The 20147-nt window shown below is 34.3% G+C and overlaps 1 protein-coding gene across 1 annotated transcript in view; it reads right to left on the bottom strand.

The window, feature by feature from the left end:
- The window catches only part of LOC150104236 (cyclin-A2-like), a 175286-nt gene that overhangs the window by 120180 nt on the left and 34959 nt on the right, over positions 1 to 20147 (bottom strand). Inside the window, exon 3 of the mRNA XM_090396860.1 lies at positions 19828 to 19943. Within this exon, the coding sequence (XP_090252986.1) occupies positions 19828 to 19943 (116 nt within the window). The remainder of the gene's footprint in view (positions 1 to 19827; positions 19944 to 20147) is intronic.

Genomic DNA, 20147 nt, shown 5'->3' with positions numbered 1-20147 from the left:
AGGAATATTAGCCACATTTTTTTACATAGAGAAAGCAAAGCATTCACTATGAAATTTCTTCACGTACCATGATGCACGGATGTCAAAAATAGACTGGAAGTATAAATGCTTGTAATCTTTTTTTTTTTTTTTTTTACTAAATTTAAAAAATTAAAATAAACATCGATATTTCTTAGGCAACCAAAACGAAACGAGAGAGAGGGTTCGCTATGAAATAGTAAATTGAAGGAATGAAGAATAAACATCGATATCGCCCTACCTAAGTAAACTCAAAGAGACCACACATAAAAACCAGAATTACATTAGTTGGGATGTCTTTCTAAATATAAAAAATGAATTCATTTACGGCGTCATACCATTTTTGCAGAAAATGTTGTGATATTTTCAGCTATTTTGCCTAGTTAAAGTTATGTTTGCAGCTTAGCATCATTCTACATGTCTAGAAAGAGTGATGTTAATCCTCTAATGTTAAGGGAAAAAACAATAAATTGATAATTTCGACTGACTGCACAGGAGCCCTAAACTATCGCGAGAAAGTGCAGTTTCTGTGGACATCTGACCTACGGTTCAAATCTTTGAACGATTGTTTCAGATGTCGAATAAACTGTAGATTACTAAGTGTATGTGTGTGGTGTTTTCGTTTTCTTCCCAACAGTAACCCTACCAGGAGGTTATTTATTGTTTATCGTATAGCAATCTACATAAAGTTAGAAAAGTACATTTACAAAAATGGGTACAGATATGTAAAAAAGTAAAATAAAAAAAAAGTGTAAATGATAAATAATTACAGTAAAACAGGCAGTTACACGTTTGACGGACAAAGTACTTATAAGTTAAGATTATGTTCTCTGATCCAGTCTATAGAAGGCGGTGTCACCTCTAGGAAGTCGCTCCTTTGACTCGTATATGTGCGAAGACTGCACTCAATGCAAATATGATGGATTGATTGGTTCGGGTGTCCACGGTCACACTCCGGTGAGGGAATTTTCCTCCACTTGTACAGAAAGCTTGCACATCTTCTATTGCGTACAAATCCTGTTCAGTGTTATCCATGTCTTTCCAATTCCACACCCGGGATACAGGGGCACGCCGGCCATATGTGCAATGTGTGCGATGCACACAGGCGCAGGATAGTAAAGGCGCCAAAGAGGAGGAAATATTTTTTAAAAAAAAAAGTTTTTTTAAAGTGATTTTTTTATTGGAGGGGAGGATAGGGGCGCCAACTAAAGTTTTGCACACATGCTCCAGACACTACTGCTCGCCCCTGCCGGGATGTTGAGGCAGCAACTATCAAACTAAATTTTGAGTTGGGCATTAGTATTTATGCTCCACACTCGTTTAAATTAATTTTTAGTATTTTAATTAATCATTCTCAGATGTTTATCTTCACGAAGTGGGGGGGGGGGGGCTTTCTTGATTTCAATCTGTTAAGCTATAGTTCTGATATGTCATTATGTATAGGCAATACAGTATTTCTGAGTACTTTGTCATATTCTGTGACAGAGCATCACTTCTTAGATTTGGTGGTATTATGTTGCTTAGCATTGTAAGCCAATAAATAGGAGTTGTTTTAATGGTTCCAGATTATAAGTCTCATGGTGCTGTTAAGCTGACCATCAATTATCAATGGTAGTATAGCTCCTGTATATATTGTTTTCAGCGCTCATCGGCCTAATCCCTCAATCTCAATTTTCCATCTCTTGTTACTCCTAGGTATTTTAGCTGACTGGCTACCTCGAGAACTTCGACCTTTGGAAAGACCGTTATGGGTTGTTTTGATTATTTGAGACAGATGTGAAGTATTTTAGTCCAGCGCTTCCCAAACTGTGGGCACGGCCCCCTTGGGAGCCGTTAGTTTTGTTGAGAAGTCTCAGATATAAGTTGTATTGTCAGTAATAAGACCTTGCTTACCACTATGCTACAATTTTTTATTAAGTTCATAATACGGAACTAAACAAATATCCAATTGTCTCGTAAATTTTCTGGAAAGCTCCATTGAGAGATCATTATCCATAAAATAGCTTTCTTGTCAAGTCTAATCCTATTGCTAATTTCTTTAACTGAATTCTTTAACGGACTCATCACAATCAATCTTTGGCAGAACTTTCCCCGCCATTTGGTTCAACGTCATCTATTAATTGTACCAGTTCCTCCTCGTTTAACCCCCCCCCCCCCTCAACCGGGCAGGACGTCTATAGACGTCCAGATAAATCTGGATACGATGAATGCTATCTGTTGAAGTTATAAGAAGTGCAATTCAGCCAGCATGTCCATTAGAAGGTGTGATAAACCCTCCCGCTGAAGAGAACAGTTAATCGGATTATCTCACGCTCATAGCTGCATCTCAGTTGTCTATAACAAGGAATGCAGTTCCTCGTTCTATGCTGGGTAACTGAATCCTAGTTATATTGGATAAACTAAAAATATAGAAATTATTTTTATTTTCTCTTTTTATTGTACAAAGCAATTTTAATGCCTGGACAAAATAAAGGTTCTTGCATAGTTTCTTCATTTAAATATCGCCTTACCTTGGAACACTAATTTCATTTTTATTTATTTTTATTTTTTTGCTAATTTTTTCTAATCGCTTACTCCACAAAACATTTTCTTTGTTCTCAAAAAAAATTAATTCACGATAATTATTTGAAATATTTGAATTATTTTTGAAAAAAAAAAACAGGCTGCGGAGGTTCAAGATTATGTTATATTTTTGTTCAAATCATGTTTCGAAGAATACTTCACAGATTTCCTGAAGGACCTGCTTGAGCGACTCTGTTTTATAGAGAATAAAATGAAATTCTTTAATCATATCACTATTTTTTTCTTTATTTTCTTTATATTGTAATCCTCTTGGTTTCCCCTGTATAATTGGTCATTACAAAATGAAATTAAAGATTATGATTTAAATTGATGTGTATATTTTCTGCTAGTTCAGATATACTAATTGTATCAGATGTGTTATAATGGCAAAAATAGTAAGAAAATAATCATTTACACTTTCCTTCCAAAACACAAGAAAGGACATTGTAAATTCACCCAATGAAAAAGAAAATACTACATATATTTTTCTTGTGTCATCTGCTTTTTTTTTCTTGTAGTACAAAGAAGAAATCGCTGCCCATAAGATGGTAGAATAAAAGAGGACAAAAACCTGTAGATTGGTTACATTATAACTAATAGAGATATGTCAGCAAAAAATTATTTATGTAAGAGTTCTAACATCAGCAGATGTTATTACTCTTGTATAAATATTTTTTTCTTCCAGTTTAGATACATGGCATTGTTGAAGTAGCTAAACATTTGCTACTATTTACACTAAAATGAATGGACATGTTTCCCCAAGTGATTTACATTTATAACAGTTGTCTTGCGAAATTTATAAAATAAATTCTCTGAAATATCTGCAGATTGAATAAGTCTATAACCCACCCCGCCCCACCAAAAAATAAGATTATGCATATGTTCCTTTTCTTTCAAAAACAATTCAAATCTTCTTTTTCAAGATAATTGAAAGAAATAATTTATAATTTTTCGATAATAAAAATGAAACTGATCATTACAAATTAAGAACTTATTTTAGGATAAATACTGTATCAGCCTGTGAAAGAAATGTCTATTTGTTTCTATGTTAGGATGTCTACTAATCAACAATTGAAAACAAAACACGACATTCTTGATCTAATTCGCACTACAGCTTGAGGCACTTTAATGTCCCTTCTGGCTAAGTATCCTCTCTTTTCTTTCTCAATAGCACCCAGAGTAATCTAAGCCTTTACCCTTTTCCTCCAGCTAAGAGGATTACTATCAAATATTTCTAAGACGTAGATTACTTCAGAAATAGCAACCAGCATCAGAAGTAGAAGTAAAAATATTTAGATTATTTTAAGAAAAAGAAACAAAATTGTGAAATTTCTACTGAACTTTCTTTTGTGTGGTATGCATATAAGAAGTTTTACACGTTGAAAATATAGCATAGTGTTTCTAAAATTTCAAATAATTTAAGCAGACAGTAGAATAGTTGATTTAAGATGGCAAAGAAAGATTACAGAATTAGAATCTTCACAGTACAACAATATTATTCTCTTATTTCTTTTGTCAAAATGGTAAAATGGAGTAATAGATTATGAATACTCTCTGGAAACTTTTTCAAACCTGTAGAAATTAAGAGTGGTTATGTAATTGAATTGCAGGAGAAAATAAGGAGGGGGGGGCATAAGCATTAGAAATTCTTCTAAATAAGCATAAATTTTGAATCATTCTCTATATGATATCCTTCATATTATATTTTCAACATATCTACGGTGGTTACGCACTCGATATTATCGTAATGTACATCCTACAAGAAAAAAAAAAAAAAAAAAAAAATATATATATATATATATATATATATATATAATATACTCTCATATAAATCCAGTATAAGTCTGCTTCCCTAAATAAACTGAATAAATGCTGTATTAAATTTGGTATGAAAATCAACAATAAAAAGACGAAATGTGAACTGCATCCTGAATGGAGAACTTACAGAAGAAGGATATTTCAGCTATTTAGGCACAATGTTTAGTAAAGTTGGCAAATTTAAAATTTTAAATATGGAAATAGACAACAGAATTAGCAAAGCTGGTATGGTAGGAAGGAAAAAGAACAAAGTTTCATGGAATTAGAGAAATTATTCAAAACACTAAAACTAGCTGTATACAAGACAGTGTTCAAACCAGTTTTAAAAAATTATGGATCTGAAAGCTGGTTTAGAAAGAAAAAAAAACACTATCAAAGTCTAGAGACCGCAGATATTAGAGAGAAAGATTAGGAGCGTGAATAGAGGGCATCAATGGCAATATCATATTAAAAACAACGATATGAGGAAAGAACTCAACATTGCTAGCATTGAACAATTTGTTAATCTCAATACATTAGGTTTTTTTATTTTATTTATTTAATTTTTACTGTCAGCAGCTCTTATGTCTTATCAATAATAGAAGATATCTCAAAAATGCTAATATTTTGTTGTAAATCAACTTCTTATAACACACAGAAGTATTCATTTTTACTCAGGAATTGATACATTTTTACTACTTCTGTTTTTGTCTGAAGACTGCAATGAAAATGTCCATGTACCATTAAAGAAACTTTCACTTCAACAGATGCTATAATGCAGAAGCCAGAAAACAGGTGGCTTTGTTTAACACTGAATACAGTAAAAAGACATTTATGTATTGCGATGGCAAATAAGTTTGTTCAGTTTATGCGTTAGTAAAAGTTTACGCCTTTACAAAATTTATCTTCCCTGCATTTACTTTTCATATCGGTATCAATGCAATATCATTTCAATTTTCTAGCGAATAACATTTTCAGCGAATTTTTTCTGCAATCAATAGTTCGCGAGATGAATTTTTCTGATTTTTCCTCGCGATGAATTGTTCGGTCACGAACATAGCCATATGTAAAAATCGGAAAAAGTAATCATTTGGGAAAATAACTCTTTTACTTAATTATTTATACACGAATATAAATATACGCAAAAGAAGAAATCCATCGGAATCAAATCGGAACTGCGCGGTGGCCACAAGCAGTGGGATACGCGCAGTCGCCATAATGTGGAGTTGCTCCATCATGCTGGAAAATGAGGCCCTACACATTCTCAATCTGGGAAACACAAATTTCTCTAGCATATTTAGGTATGCCACTCTCGTAGTCTTCTCCTCATGGAAAAAATGGCTCAACAATGCGATCATGCACGATCGCATTGTTGAGCCATTTTTTCAAACCAACTCGAAAATTCCAAAACAGAAAAATCAACTTTAAGAAACATCTCATCTCTGGAAAATGGAAGACTACAAAAAAACCTGGCGTGAATGTATAAAAAAAAAGTCCTCCATCCTAAACTTATTTTCTACAAAACTGCAGAAACCGAGAAGAGAAAAATTCTATAGCTCATTTAATGAAACTGCTGAAAAGGACGTCAGCATCCTACGTTTATCAAGGATGTCAAGCGCCTTTATCAGGGCGTTTAACCTGAAGGTGAGTTAGCCTGTCTCATACGAGGATGGAAGGTTTTTCCTCTGAAATTTTTTCTTTGTTTTTTTTCTTGCCGAAAAACAAGCGAACCGAATAGAAAAAACACGCAGTGATTTAAGGCCAGTTGCTTCTTCCTTAATTCAAAACAGCTCAACCCAATTCCAATTTCCTTTAGCACTGTGTTTTCTAACTGTGATCTGCCGACCACTGGCATCCTTCAAAAGTCGAATAAGACTTCCAACCGCTGGTCATCTAAATATAACACCAGATGAGTATGCTTCTAAAAGGTTTACAGGTTTGTTTTTTAAGACTCTTTATTCATCATTCCTTGTTTTATTATTTTCCCTTTCCTAGAGAATAATTTAACTTTTTATTTTTTTTTAACAAACTGCACCGATCACCTCCTCAAAACCCAGAAATATACCCACACATATATTCATTAGTATTCTTAGCCTATTCCTTCCCTTATTAACTGCAGTTACTTGCTTTCGAGGTTATTCGGGAGATAAGTGCATGTGGCACTCCAGTCGTTGAGGAATAACAGAAACAGGAGTAAATAAGTGAAACATGCTTGAAAAATCTTCAGGAATGAATTTTTTCAAGTTTTCCAATATTTTTACTCTGAATTCCTGTATATTTTATTATTATATTGTGAAAAATATTTACATCAAAGAATCAATTTATTATTATTATTAGTAGTAGTAGTAATATTAATGAATAATACTATTTTCCCTAATCCTCCTCAATATAATGATTGTTGGTATAGCAAATCTGCTTTACTAAGGAATAATTACAGAACAATATGGATTCTTATTGTTCTTCTTGTCCGACTTGCCTATTTCCAGCAGGAAAAGCCTAGTCATCTCAGTATTAGGCCTACTAACTTACGTTCAGTAAATTTATTTATTTATTAATGAAAAAATTTTATTTGGATTCCGTATTTGAAACTTTTACAAAAAAATGTCGAACCATTCCAGTTTTCAGTTCAGCTATATTCGGGACGACAAAGAAAAATGTCGAAATTATGTATTACAATAACTCGCTGACTTAGCAGAAGTTTTCAGTACAAGAAGCTGAATGCACGGTTCAGTTTTAGTTCGTAATGGATCACTTTTATCATGACATTTCCGTAAAGAAGTTCCTAAATGATATTAGCCATTTCGCTCTGGCTGGATGAAATTTAATGAAATTTTTAATTTCAATCGACTAGACTTATTGTGACAAAATTTGGTAGAACGAATTTCTTAGCCTATTCCTCCCCTTATTAACTGCAACTACATGTTTTCGAGGTTATTCGGGAGACAAGTGCATGTGGTACTCCTGTCTTCCCTACAGATAAATCGCTAACTGTACAATGAAGCAGGATGTACACTTACATTAAATGCTCTAAAATGCAAGAAAATAATTATTACGTTTCAATGACTGCTTCCATATGTTGTCTGTATCATGAGTAACGTTCCGCATTGTTACTGAACATTTTCTAAACAATAGTTTGCAAGAAAAATGACTTTTCGATGAATTATGAAAGAATTCATTGAAAAATTTTTGGTGAATTATTTTCTCGATGAATTGCATTTTCGACGAATTGTCGTTCGATGAATTGCATTTTTCTGGACAATGAGACTTATTTGTGCCTATGGTCCCACAGAAGGTTCTACTAAAGTAGAAGTGGAGGAATTTTTTGATACTTTAGAAAAAGCAACTGACACAATGAAAAAGGAAAAGTTGGTCCTTGTTGAGAATCTAAATAGTAGATTAGGAAATGATTACCAAACATATAGAAATGTTTTTGGAAAATTTGGAGAAAAGCACAAAGCTAATAATAATGCTCAATGCCTGTGGATTTCTTTTCAGGACATGGATTAGTTATCACTAATACCATGTTTCAACATAAAATTGGACACAAATTCACATCAGGAGAAAATGCAAGAAATAATTCAAGTCTCATTGACTGTTATAGTTGGTAACGAAGTCTTCTCAGTAGTTCAGGACACTGAGGATTTGCACTAGGAAGTGACCACTATCTTTTTTTTTTTTTGAGCAGGATAAAATTGAAAGTGTAAGAAAGTTTTAAAATGAATCAGAGTTGAACAGCTTTCAAAGGTGACATGTAGACTCAAGCACACAAACATCATTGAAGAAAAAACGAAAGTTCAAAAACAAGAATCAAACCAAGTAGATTCAACGGCAAACTCTGAAGAAAACACTGATTCCACCAAAAGAGGCATCAGTGAGGTTGTCAGTAAGTACAGAAAAATCAGAACTCCATGGTGGAAGTTAAAGATGCAGTGAAGGAAAAGAAGAAGCATATGGAAGGTTCCTAATAAGTGTGTCACCTTGTGTTCTTATAAAATACAGAGAAAAATGTAAGAAAGTGAAAAACTGTAAAACTAGCTAAACAAAAACCATGGGAAGACTTTAATAAGAACAAAGAATTCTAAATGAAACCAGCAGTGCAAGCATGGTAGTAGAAAACTTCAAAACATGAATGCAGTGAGGAATACACATCTACATATCATCAAATTCCTGCAATGTATCCTCAAGGGGGGGGGGGGATGCACAGGATATGATAGTACTACATGAAATATTTACATCATTACTAACTTCCTATCTACAATTTTCCTCCAAAATCAGTCTGGTACATGTCAAGACTCCAACATTATCAGAACTTATACTTCAATCTTATAAGACACTTTGTACCATATCAATCCACCTACATCTTGGTCTTCCTCCTGCAACCAGGCAGAGAACACTTGTTTTTAATCTTTCCTTGCCCATTCTGTTTAAGTGACCATACCACCTGAGATTAGCTCTGTAAATGCATTCCTCGATGCTAACAATGTCAAGTTCTTTCCTAATATCCTCATTTTTAATATGATGTTGCCATCACTAATCTTTCTCAGGAACCTCATATACCTAGCTCTCAGATCAATAAGTTAAATTTGGTTTGAACACCGACTTGTACACAGCTAATTTAGTGTTCTGACCAATTTCTCTCTTATTGCATAAACATTTATTCACTTCCTACATATGAGTATTTTGATTCTGTTGTCTATTTCCATATTTTAATTTACCATCTTCACTAAAAATCATGCCTAAATAGCTAAAATGTTTCACTTCTTCTATAGGTTCTCCATTCACAATGCAGTTGATATTTTCAATGTTTCTGCCTATTTTCATTGTCTTTGTGTTGTTATTGCTGACCTTTAGGTCAGCAATAACAAGACAAAGTTATTTAATTTAGTCATGTAATCTTGCCTGATTAAGATTACCTGACTAAATTGAATTTAGTCAGGTAATCTTGCAGACGTGTAGCAGATTTATTTAGAAGTACAACACCATCCGCATAAAGCAAAAAGCTGACATTAACATCTCCAATTTTGATATCAGGTTTAATACCACTTTCCTTCATAATATGATCCATAAAAATAATGAATCACACAGGGGATAATGCATCCTTGTCTGACACCAAATTTAACATTAAACTAATCTTCCCATGTACTTCCTTCATTTCTAACTGCCAACTTACAACTCAAATAAATACAAAGTATTGCTTGATATAATGCCCCATTGACACCATATAACTGTAGCATTTTGAACAGTTTTTCTCTCGACACCTTTGTGATATGCCTTTTCCAGATCTACAAAACTTAAATACAGATCTTTGTTATATTCCTCATGATTTCTCAACTATTTGTCGTAAAGTGAAGATCAGATCCTGACAGCCTCTATTTGACCTGAATTCAGCTTGTTCTTCACCAAGCTGAAGCTCAACCGTTTCTCAAGTATACTTGCGTAAGTCTTAGCAGGAACATTCAGTAGAGAAATACCTCTGCTATTCTCACATTTAGTTTTATTTCCCTTTTTATATATGGGTACTATTAGAGTTCTACTCCAATCATCTGGAATTCGTCTCTCTGTCCAGGCCTTCTGAACTATACAGTGTAGCCACTGTAAGACTTTTATATCTCCATACTTGAGCATTTCTGGCCAAATATCATCTATTCCTGCTGCCTTTCTGCATTTCACTTTTGATGGCTTTTTATACTTTAAGTATGGATGTGTATTCCTGACTGCATGCGTGTTGAGTGTTTTTTTACCACTGTGCTATCACTGATTGTTTCATTTATTAATTTTTCAAACTAATTACTCCATACTTCACGAATATCTGTTTCTCCAGTTTTCATGTCACCTTTATCACCTCTAATTCCTTTTACAGCACTCTTTCCTCCATTTCTGAGCTTCAACAACCTCCAGAATATCTTGCCACCTACTTGATATTTATTTTCTATGTTCTTACCAAACTCTTCCCATGACTTTTGTAGCTAGTTTTACACAGTGTTTAGCTTTCTTACATATGTCTCTGTATTCTCTAAGAGCACAAGCTGACTTATTTGCCAGGAACTTTTGATATACTTTCTTCTTTTCTTTCACTGCCTCTTTAACTTCCTGTGTCCACAATGGAGTTCTGATTTTTCTATCCTTGCAGAAAACCTCACCACATGCCTCTCTGACTGAGGGCTTTGGTTTTCTTCAAGATTTGGTTCCTGTTCTCAAACCCATTCATTTTTTACTCAATCATGTTCGTGTATTTTGGTGTACAGTTCCTATCTGAGAGCTGCTCAATTTTCATTAGCTTTAAAACTTGTTCTTCTTTTCAATATGAAATTCAATTTTATCCTACTCAAAACTAATGATCACTTCCAATTTCAAATCCTCTGTACACTCTGGTGTCCTGCACCAGGGAAAAAACATCAATATCAACAATAACATAGTCAATGAGACTTTTCTTATTCCTTGCCTCTTCTCTCCATGTGAATTTGTATGGTGTTAGTAATAACCAGTCCATGTCCTGAGCAGAAATCCAACAGGTATTTGTCATTATTATTGGCTTTGCTCTTTTCTCCAAATTTTCCCAAAATATTTTTGTATGTCTAACAATCATTTCCTAATCTGCTATTTAGATCCCCAACAAGGACCAACTTTTCCTTTTTCATTGTGTCAGTTGCTTTTTCTAAAGTATCAAAAAATTCCTCCACTTCTACTTTAGTAGAACCTTCTGTGGGACCATAGGCACAAATAAGTCTCATTGTCCAGTTCCCTATTCTGATATTTGCCCACATCACTCTACTTGAGGCTGCCTGCCATTCAAGAAGATTAGCCTCATATTTAGTGTTGAATACTATTGCTACTCCTTTTCCTTGGTCATTGCCTGAGTATAACATTTTGTATTTATTGCTCAGAAAGATCTTAGTAGTTTTGTTCTTTTTTTTTTTTTTTTTTTTTGTTTTAGTCATCCCTATTATGTTGATCTGGTACTTATCCAATTCCTCAGCTAGCTCCATTTCTTTGCCATTCTCATGATGATAGTACCAATCTTGAACTCTGGTGATGTTGAGTTGGGATGCGTTTTAAAATTTGTTCCAGTGGCTGACTTTTTGCTGTTTGTCCTGGTTCCGTGGCAAAAACTAAGAGGGCCTTGTTTAACCGGGCAACACCCTAGCCGGCATGAAATTCTGTCATGTTGTACCATCATTTTATATTTTGGTCTAAGTCAATCAGAATACAATTTGGTCAGCTAAATCCCAAATTGCCAGCCCATCCTCGTCCATTCAGTATCCAGGTAGATACCTAACAGGGTGCACCAAGAAGGCGAGGATTGGACATTAGGTCAGAAGCCCTGGTCGGTTCTCTGCATTCCTTTAAAGGCTATGGGAGGTCTCCTCTCAGTTATATAACTGATTCTTAATCACCCCACATCCATACATGAAGTAGAAAAAGTCAAAAACCTGAAATGCAGAAAGGCAGCTGTAGATAAAATTCAACCAGAAATGCTCAAATATGGAGATATAAAAGTTAAGAAGCAATTAAGAAGTTAACAAATTAAGAAGACTTGGTCAGAGGATCAAATTCCAGATAATTGGAACAGAGCTCTCATAGTACCCATATATAAAAAAGGAAATAAAACTGAATGTGAGAATTACAGAGGTATTTTCCTAATGAGTGTTCCTGGTAAGATTTATGCAAGTATACTTGAGAAACAGCTTAGAACAATTGCGGAAGAGAAGCTTTGTGAAGAACAAACTGGATTCAAGCCAAATAGATGTCAGGATTAGATTGGCCTCCAGGAGTTTGAAAAGAAGCCTGTTATGTGCCTTATTTTGTCAAATGTTCTGGCAATGTCCAGGAAGATCTCCCTGTGTGTAGCTTCTAGTTGTACCACAGCAGGGGTGTGCATGTTGTTGTTGTTGTTGGATGAGATGTCATGATCTGTGCATTTTAGCCTACAACATATGCTGTGTATGTTTTATTGAATAAGTCTAAAACCATGTCTATGTAGTGTGGACTACAGTGCCACTCTAGATAGTTAGCAAAAGCTTCAACTTTGTCTGCATTGCAATAAACCACATCACATCCATCAGGCTTGGTGAGAGGAATTTACTGTCTGTGCATACAGCTTTGGTCATTTTCCAGTGTGTGTGTGATCCTCTGTGTTTAAGGCAAAGGTATGTCTCCAATTGTTGATTTTGAGAGTTTAAGTGCATATCGAACTCCGTTTGTAGTTCGAACCCAGAATGCCAACAAACACTTCTGTTCAGAGTTTGTTGGCATTCTGGGGTCAGCATTCTATATTATTGCCTCTAAGTCTGTTCTTTTCATAATGTTCTTTAATGTTATTTGGAAGTCAGGGTTTGCAAAATGACACATCCAAGGTGTAAATACAGTTATCTGCATTTCAAAGCTCAAAATTGAGTCAAATTTTAAGATGGTTGGAACTAGTCTAATAAATTTATGTAATGTGGTCATTCATTTTGTCCAGTTGAGTGAATGGTTCTGGGATATTTTCGTATCGTGAGCCTAATTCAGGTAAAATTGGATTGTAGCCAGAGACAAGGTTGTCCATCATACTTATTTGGTAATGGTGCATGATATTTTTTTTTCTACTATTTCTGCTGTTTCAGGTTGCATGCTTGGAATTCAGAACTCTTACTACTAACATTGCATGGTTTGTATCTAGAATTTCAGTTAAGTCTGCTTTCATTAACATTTGTTTGGCAAGTTATATACAGAGTATACTTTCAAGGGACCTGCACTCCCAGGATTTTTATGTTGGTAGTGGCAGAATTTACTATTTCATTGTGTTCTATACCGTGCTTGATAATTGGGCATTAAGCCTGTCACTAAGGTATAGAACATAGTTCCTGAACCAGAGGTTGTTGGCTGGTCAAATGTATATTTCGTTTACAATGATTACCTCAGTACTGTAGCATATCAAATTATTGTAGTTCTTACATTTTATTTTCTAGACTGTTGGCATTCCAGAACACAATCTGTAGAAGTTTGCTCTATGTTTGATAACCATCGATTAGTGCAGTAAGTAATGTTTGTATATTTCTTGCTCCTGTTCATGAAATCGGGAGTTTGCTTTGCTGAACTCTTAACATCTAAGTGTCTACTATGACGTCAGCTTTGCTAGATTTGGTTAGGTGCCAAAACACATTCCCCTCTGGTAATTTTAATGCTACCACCTCCATATATGAAGCCTGTGCTTGGGTGTGCTCTTAGATGGTTATCAACATTTGCTGTAGGTACTCAGTAAGTTGTTGGTTGGCTTTGATTTTATTTTTCTGGTTTTTGGGTGGTCAAGTACTGTTTGTACTCTGTACTTTTTGCAAAACGCCATCACATGGTTTTCTCTGCATTTAATGCACCATAAATCAGCTTTGCAGTAGTGCTGCAAGTAGCCAAATTTTTGAAAACTGTGCAATAAATGATCCAACCAGCTTGCTCCCCCTACTTTCACATAGACGTTTAGTCTCTGCAATTTGTATATTCTATAAATATTTTCATGGAAAATACTTATCTGAAACAGCATCAATAATTCCCCCACTCTGTACTAAACCCATTGGAACACGAACAGCCACCGCCCAACATCCCTTCACAGTACACCTTGAAACCCACAGAACAAGTTTCTTTTCCTCCTCCATCATCCCTGCTGCTGCTGAACTGTGGAATAGTCTTCCCCCTGATGTATTTCCCAAGGAATACAATATACAAGCTTTTAAATCTAATGTCAACAAGTTTCTCCTTTCCCATCCCACTACCCATATACGGTACTGAAGTACTATAGGTTGACCAGCCAACCTCTAGTATAAGGGCCCCATTATAAAAAAATTGCCCTGTTCATGCCTTCAGTCATGGTGGTTCTGGTTTTTATCAGGTCAGATCTTTTGGTTTATTTGCTAATTTCTGCCAGAAGGCATCAGGGTTTAAGTTCTGGAGGTCTCTTGAGACATCCTAGGTGTTATGAAGTCTGTTATATCATTTAATACTGCTGGGAAAGGTTTTTTTTTGTTTGTTTGTTTGATGTTTCTCCCCCCCCACACACACACTTTTTTTTTTTAGATTGAATGCATGTAATGAACATTTTTATTCATCCAAAAATTTACCGAATGCAAGGTAGTCAACTATCTCAGATACCAATCCATAATTAATGCAAGTCATATTTCCCAAATATAAATAGTAAAAAAGCATATCACATTATCTTTAAAAAATTCTCTAGAAAGAGACAGTTACAAAAAGTTTTTACAATCGGTTGCAAAATCATACTGACCAAGAAATTATATTCTTGTTTAATCCTTTATCCAAGTGTAAGCAAACAATGCTTGTGCATGAAGTATCTTCTTCATGGTACTTGTATATAGAGGATGTCGACTTTACATCAATTGCCTTATAATTCCATAATGCAAATCACACTTCCTTTTGGATGTATATTGCTATGCATTATGAGAGGGTCGATACCTAGATTTGTTTTGACTTTTACTGAAGTCTAATCAGTGGCAGCTGGATGCAAGAAGATTGAATTAACACACAAGTCATACTTCCCATACACAAGTACTATTTATATATATATATATATATATATATATATATATATATATATATATATATATATATGCCGAAATCATATTTCCCATATACTTAATACTCCTGCATTAATATATACAAGTACTTGAATATGGATAAATATTCACTTCTGCATTAATTCGACCTTGACAACTTTCTGGGCCTAGCTACCACTGATGAGATACCAATTAAGGATGAAACCAGGCCAGGTAATGACCCTTCCCATAATGCCTAGCAATACATACATCCAAAAGAATGTGTGCTTTGCATTATGGGATACTAACACAACTGATGCGAGGTCAACTGTCCAAATTCTGGAATGTTGTTCCAAACATGTCCCAACATATTCAAATTAAGTGGATATTGAATCCGACATTATTTCATAGCTGAATATAGAAACAACAAGAGTTTCATGCCGAATATAGAGACTATAAAAGTTTCGGCAGATACAAGCTCTGATCACTGTCCTTAGTATTTTCCCATAATGTAAAATGTAAAACATATCTCCTAGGAGATGTATGATGTTATACATTATGGGGGGAGGTCACTACCCAGACCAGTTTTCTACATTATGGGAAAATACTAAGGACAGTGATCGGATCTTGCTCCACCTTTACTACAAGTTGCCCTGTCATGAAAGGATGGCGTATGCTTGTATCCACCGAAACATTTATAGTCTCTATATTCGGCATGAAACTCTTAGAGTTTCTATATTCGGCTATGAAATAATGTTGGATTCAATATCCACTTAATTTGAATAATTTTGCATTGCCGAAATGAAGCCTTTTGGCTCTCTTTTTCAGTAATGTCCCAACATTTTTTTTTATGCTGATGTTATCTTACAATGTAGTTGGTTTCTATACATATGTTGAAAATTGTGCAAATATTAATAGTTGCATGTAAATCAACTTCAGGTTCATCTAAGAATCAAATGTGCATCCCTAAAATAAACTTTTCAACTTTCACTCTAGCAAAATAAACTTTCTCACAATAACAACCTACAAAAAAATTCTGACTAAAGTCTATAGGCATAATGCCATTATAAAAAAAATTTACTATAGCAGACTATGCACTATTACAAACTATATTTGTGGTCCCTATGAGTTTGCTATAGTGAGAGTTGACAGTATAATGTTAAGACACATCTTCTTTGAGAGCAATCATCTTAACTGTATGGCAAGTGACCTCTTAATTAAAATATCGATATTTTAATCATATTTATCTATTTTCATCTTATTCTGATTACAATCCTATAATATATTTATAAATAGATAAAAGTATAAATATGAATAAAAATAATAAATAAATAAATAAAAATATGAATAAAACATGATAAAAGTATCTACAGTTGATATATTTAAAGGCGTAAAATAATATGCAGGATAATTTAAATAAATTTAGATAATTAAAACAATGTAATGACAAGTAGAGAGAGAACTAAGAGAAGTTATGTAAAAGTGTAATTAGTAAGAGTAGTTGCTTAGAGTAATGAACGAGTTTAAAGAGGTATAATAGTTAACATGTGAATATTGACTAGAGTGGGCCTTGTGTGATGAGTCTTCTGATGTAATAATATTTAGTCCTCATTTTTGCGAGTTTTCTGGCTATTTGCTGCATGCCAGGATGTTTTATTAGGGGGGGGGGTCAGAAAAATGATGCTCTTGATTCTACAGCTATTCCTTTTTTCTTAGCAGTGTTTCAAAACTTGCACAATAAGAACAAACATTTGACAGCTGATTCAGTAAACTGGAACCTATCTCACAGTAAATGAAGCATTATTGTTTTAACATTTCTGCTTTTGAATTCCTGCTTCATGAAGTTTCCACACATTACAAAATAAAATGCATAAGAGAATTAACTATGAACAAACCTGTATTATTAGTTACAGTACATGTATCGTTTTTTTTTTTTTTGTAAAACGTGAATCTTACCCACAATGGTTGCAAATCTACATTAGGATGGATAAGGATTAAATAATCCATAAATTTTTTGCTCTAGAGACCAAATATGATCATTTTTCAAGCCACTTCAAGTGCATTCAAGAAGGCAGTAAACACTGCAAATAAAATTTAATTATTACCTACAGACCTTTATGGATGGTTATATGAAATAACCATCCATACCTTAGGTATGGATGATCATTTCATATAACCATCCATACCTAAGGTAGGATTTTAATTCATGTCCTGTTGACTTGGTTATATGTAAATTTAATGTATACAAGACCAATGTTTCTGCATAATCTCTAAAGAAATTGATAAATGTATTAATCTGATAAAAACATACTTATGTGCCTTGATAGTTCCTTAAAACCACTTTCAGGGCAAGATTCAATTATTCTGGAATTGATATCACACAAGTGAAACAATTTTTTTTTTTCTTCTCCTTGCCATAACTTAAGACACTCAAAGGGAAATAAATGAATTTGCATAACTACTGCACAACTCAGTCAAGAGGAACCTATGTTAGCTTGATAATTATTAAAATTCTGATTATTCTATGGGCACATCCATAGAGTCTGAAGACTAATTGTGGGAGACCCAATTTATCCACACAATCTATCATACTCTCCTTGAAACCATTAACAGACAAAGTCCTAACAACTGACTTTGGCAACTGATTCCATTCTTTCAAAACTCTCCAAGTGAAAAAAAACTAGTCCTCACACCCTACTAACCACACTTTTACTCAACTTCCAGGGATGACCTCTGGTTCTGTCCCCTCTAACTAAGTGCCGAAAAATATCCCCTGTATCAATCCTATAAAAACCCTTTAACTTAAATGTTTCTGTCTTATCTCCTCTTTTTCGACAATCAACCAACTTCTGCAGTCCACAAACCCTATCTTCATAGGGAACATTCCACAGACTACTCACAATCTTGGTTGCTCGCCTCTAAATTCTCTCTACCGCTTCCTTGTCCCCAAGAAATCCAGACCTGAGCACAATAATCCAGATGTGGACATAGCAAGGACTTATAAAAAGGAATAACTTCCTTATCTCTACTTGTGTGTTCAACAGAAAAGTAATCTTATGAGCTACTTTAGTAATATATTGTCTAAATTTCAACTCTGTCTACCACTACCCCCTATATCCCAATATAGTACAAGGCGAATAATTATTTTATGTTGTTCCCAACCACAAAGGGTTATTTGGAAACCTATAGTATATTTTGTACCACTAGGGATTTTTTTTTCTATTTTTATCAATTTTTTTTTCATTTATTTTTTTTTACACAGTCCAGAAACTGCTTTAAAGACCAAACATGGAACTTTTTCAAGTCACTTCAAGCCCCCAATAAGTGGAGCAGTAGTCTCACACAAGGCGATGATGTTCATCTTCCACCTAAAGACAATTACAAACATTCATGCCCGCAGCAGGATTTGAACCATCAGCTTGTTGGTTGGAGAGTGGGTACACTAGCCACTTGGCCAACCAGGCCAGCAAATGTATCTCAAAATGCATAACTTTACATTTCTACTCATTAACTGACACCCATTATCTTTTGCACATACTGACAGCCTATTTATATCATCTTGCAAGCACTCCACATTGCCTTGATTCACTATTAACTCTGCCTAATTTTGCATCATCAGCAAACAACTGAATATTTCCTTTCATGATTTTTCAAGAAATTTGCTCAAGATTCTTAATATAGGGGCAGAGAACAATTTCCAAAATATAGAAGAAAGGAAGCTGTGGGTAACATCTACAATAAATCTTCAGCAGGACATTTAAAGACAAGTTTACATCAGGTTTCACCCATCACAAGATCCATTTATTGAAAGTATGGTTAATGTACAGATTTAACATCAATGTCAGCAAATCTTACAGGAAATTAATAAATTATGTATCTCTAATTTTCATTAGATATTAGCAATAACATAAGAAATCTTATATTATTTCTAATATCATAATCTATCATACTTAAGAAGTGTCAACTCAACTCACTAATTGTTGTAATGGTGTTTTTGAGAATTTACATCAAATTTCTAGTTAAAGCAGCAATTCTTCTTACTGGGATAGGGCCTCTCAACCCTATCCCAGTAATTTGTCATGGGGAAGATCTATGAATTCCAATCAGGATGCAAACAACATTTATATATGGGCTTTTCAACTTAATATGAGTTAAATAGTCTCAATACAGAAGAAAGTTCCCCTTCAAGTAAACTGGTTTCTACTTCACAGATAAAAACCTGCCAGAGACCAACAGTACCTACCTAATAGGTAGATAGGATTAATTATCCTATCGCATCATATATTACATAAAAGAAGCCACCTTGTTCATTGTAGCAGGCTATATTTATATTATATGAATATGCCATATAAAAATGTGGTGGGAGAGTTTTGAAAAGGACATATAAAACAAATTCTGCAAAGGGAATAAAAAAAAAATAAATAGATTTCCAGCTTGTATTCAATGGACTTAAGGTTGTCTAATAATAATTTCTCACCTCTGTAGCTCAGTCAATATAGACTGAGCTACAGAGCTACTCTTTGGCTGGAAAGACCTGGGTTCAATTCCTGTCCAAGATGCAAGGAACCTTTATCAGGTCTTTTCAACCAAAGGTGAGTTACCCAATCTCATACGGAAGTGGAGGTCTCCCCGTAACCCAGAAACTGGGTTTTTCATTCCTCAAAACAGGTAAGTCAGACCCATGAACACACATCTATAATCATAAATACTTGCTGCAGGACAAGGAACCCAACAGGAAACCTTGTTCCATAATCATTATTCCCTAGTAAAGTAGCATATTGCCATCCCACCAATCATAAGATTGAGGAGAGAAGAAAAATCAACAAGTAGGAGTCATTTCAAAGTTATTTAACAGCAATAAAATTTCTACTACTAGAATGAAATTATGCCAGTAGAAAACAGAATTAAATGTATACAGTAAATATACCTCTGCTTCTCTAAGGTAACAATAGACATCCTGAAGATACTCTACATTTTCAAGATCTCTTTCATAACAAAATTCTGCAATCTCTTCTTTTGATATATCTAATACCATTGGAGAATCTACAAAAAGAAATTTAAAAAAATAAAAAATTGTCACCTTATAATTCTTTCCAAAAATATTAGAGTATACAGTCTTACCATAAATACTGTTCCAACTTCTGCATTCTCCCCCCCCCCCACACTCCATTGCTGCCCACAGAATTGTGTAAGCCCGGTTCTGTTATTGGCACCGTGTGCAGCCAGCATTCGCATGTTTATCATGCA

This window comes from Typopeltis vanoorti, chromosome 8 (assembly GCF_054136105.1).
Source record: "Typopeltis vanoorti isolate ZY-2024b chromosome 8, IOZ_Tvanoo_1.0, whole genome shotgun sequence".
NCBI lineage: Eukaryota > Metazoa > Arthropoda > Arachnida > Uropygi > Thelyphonidae > Typopeltis > Typopeltis vanoorti.
Note: the sequence above shows the minus strand (reverse complement) of the source record. Positions and strands in the feature narration are given on the sequence as shown.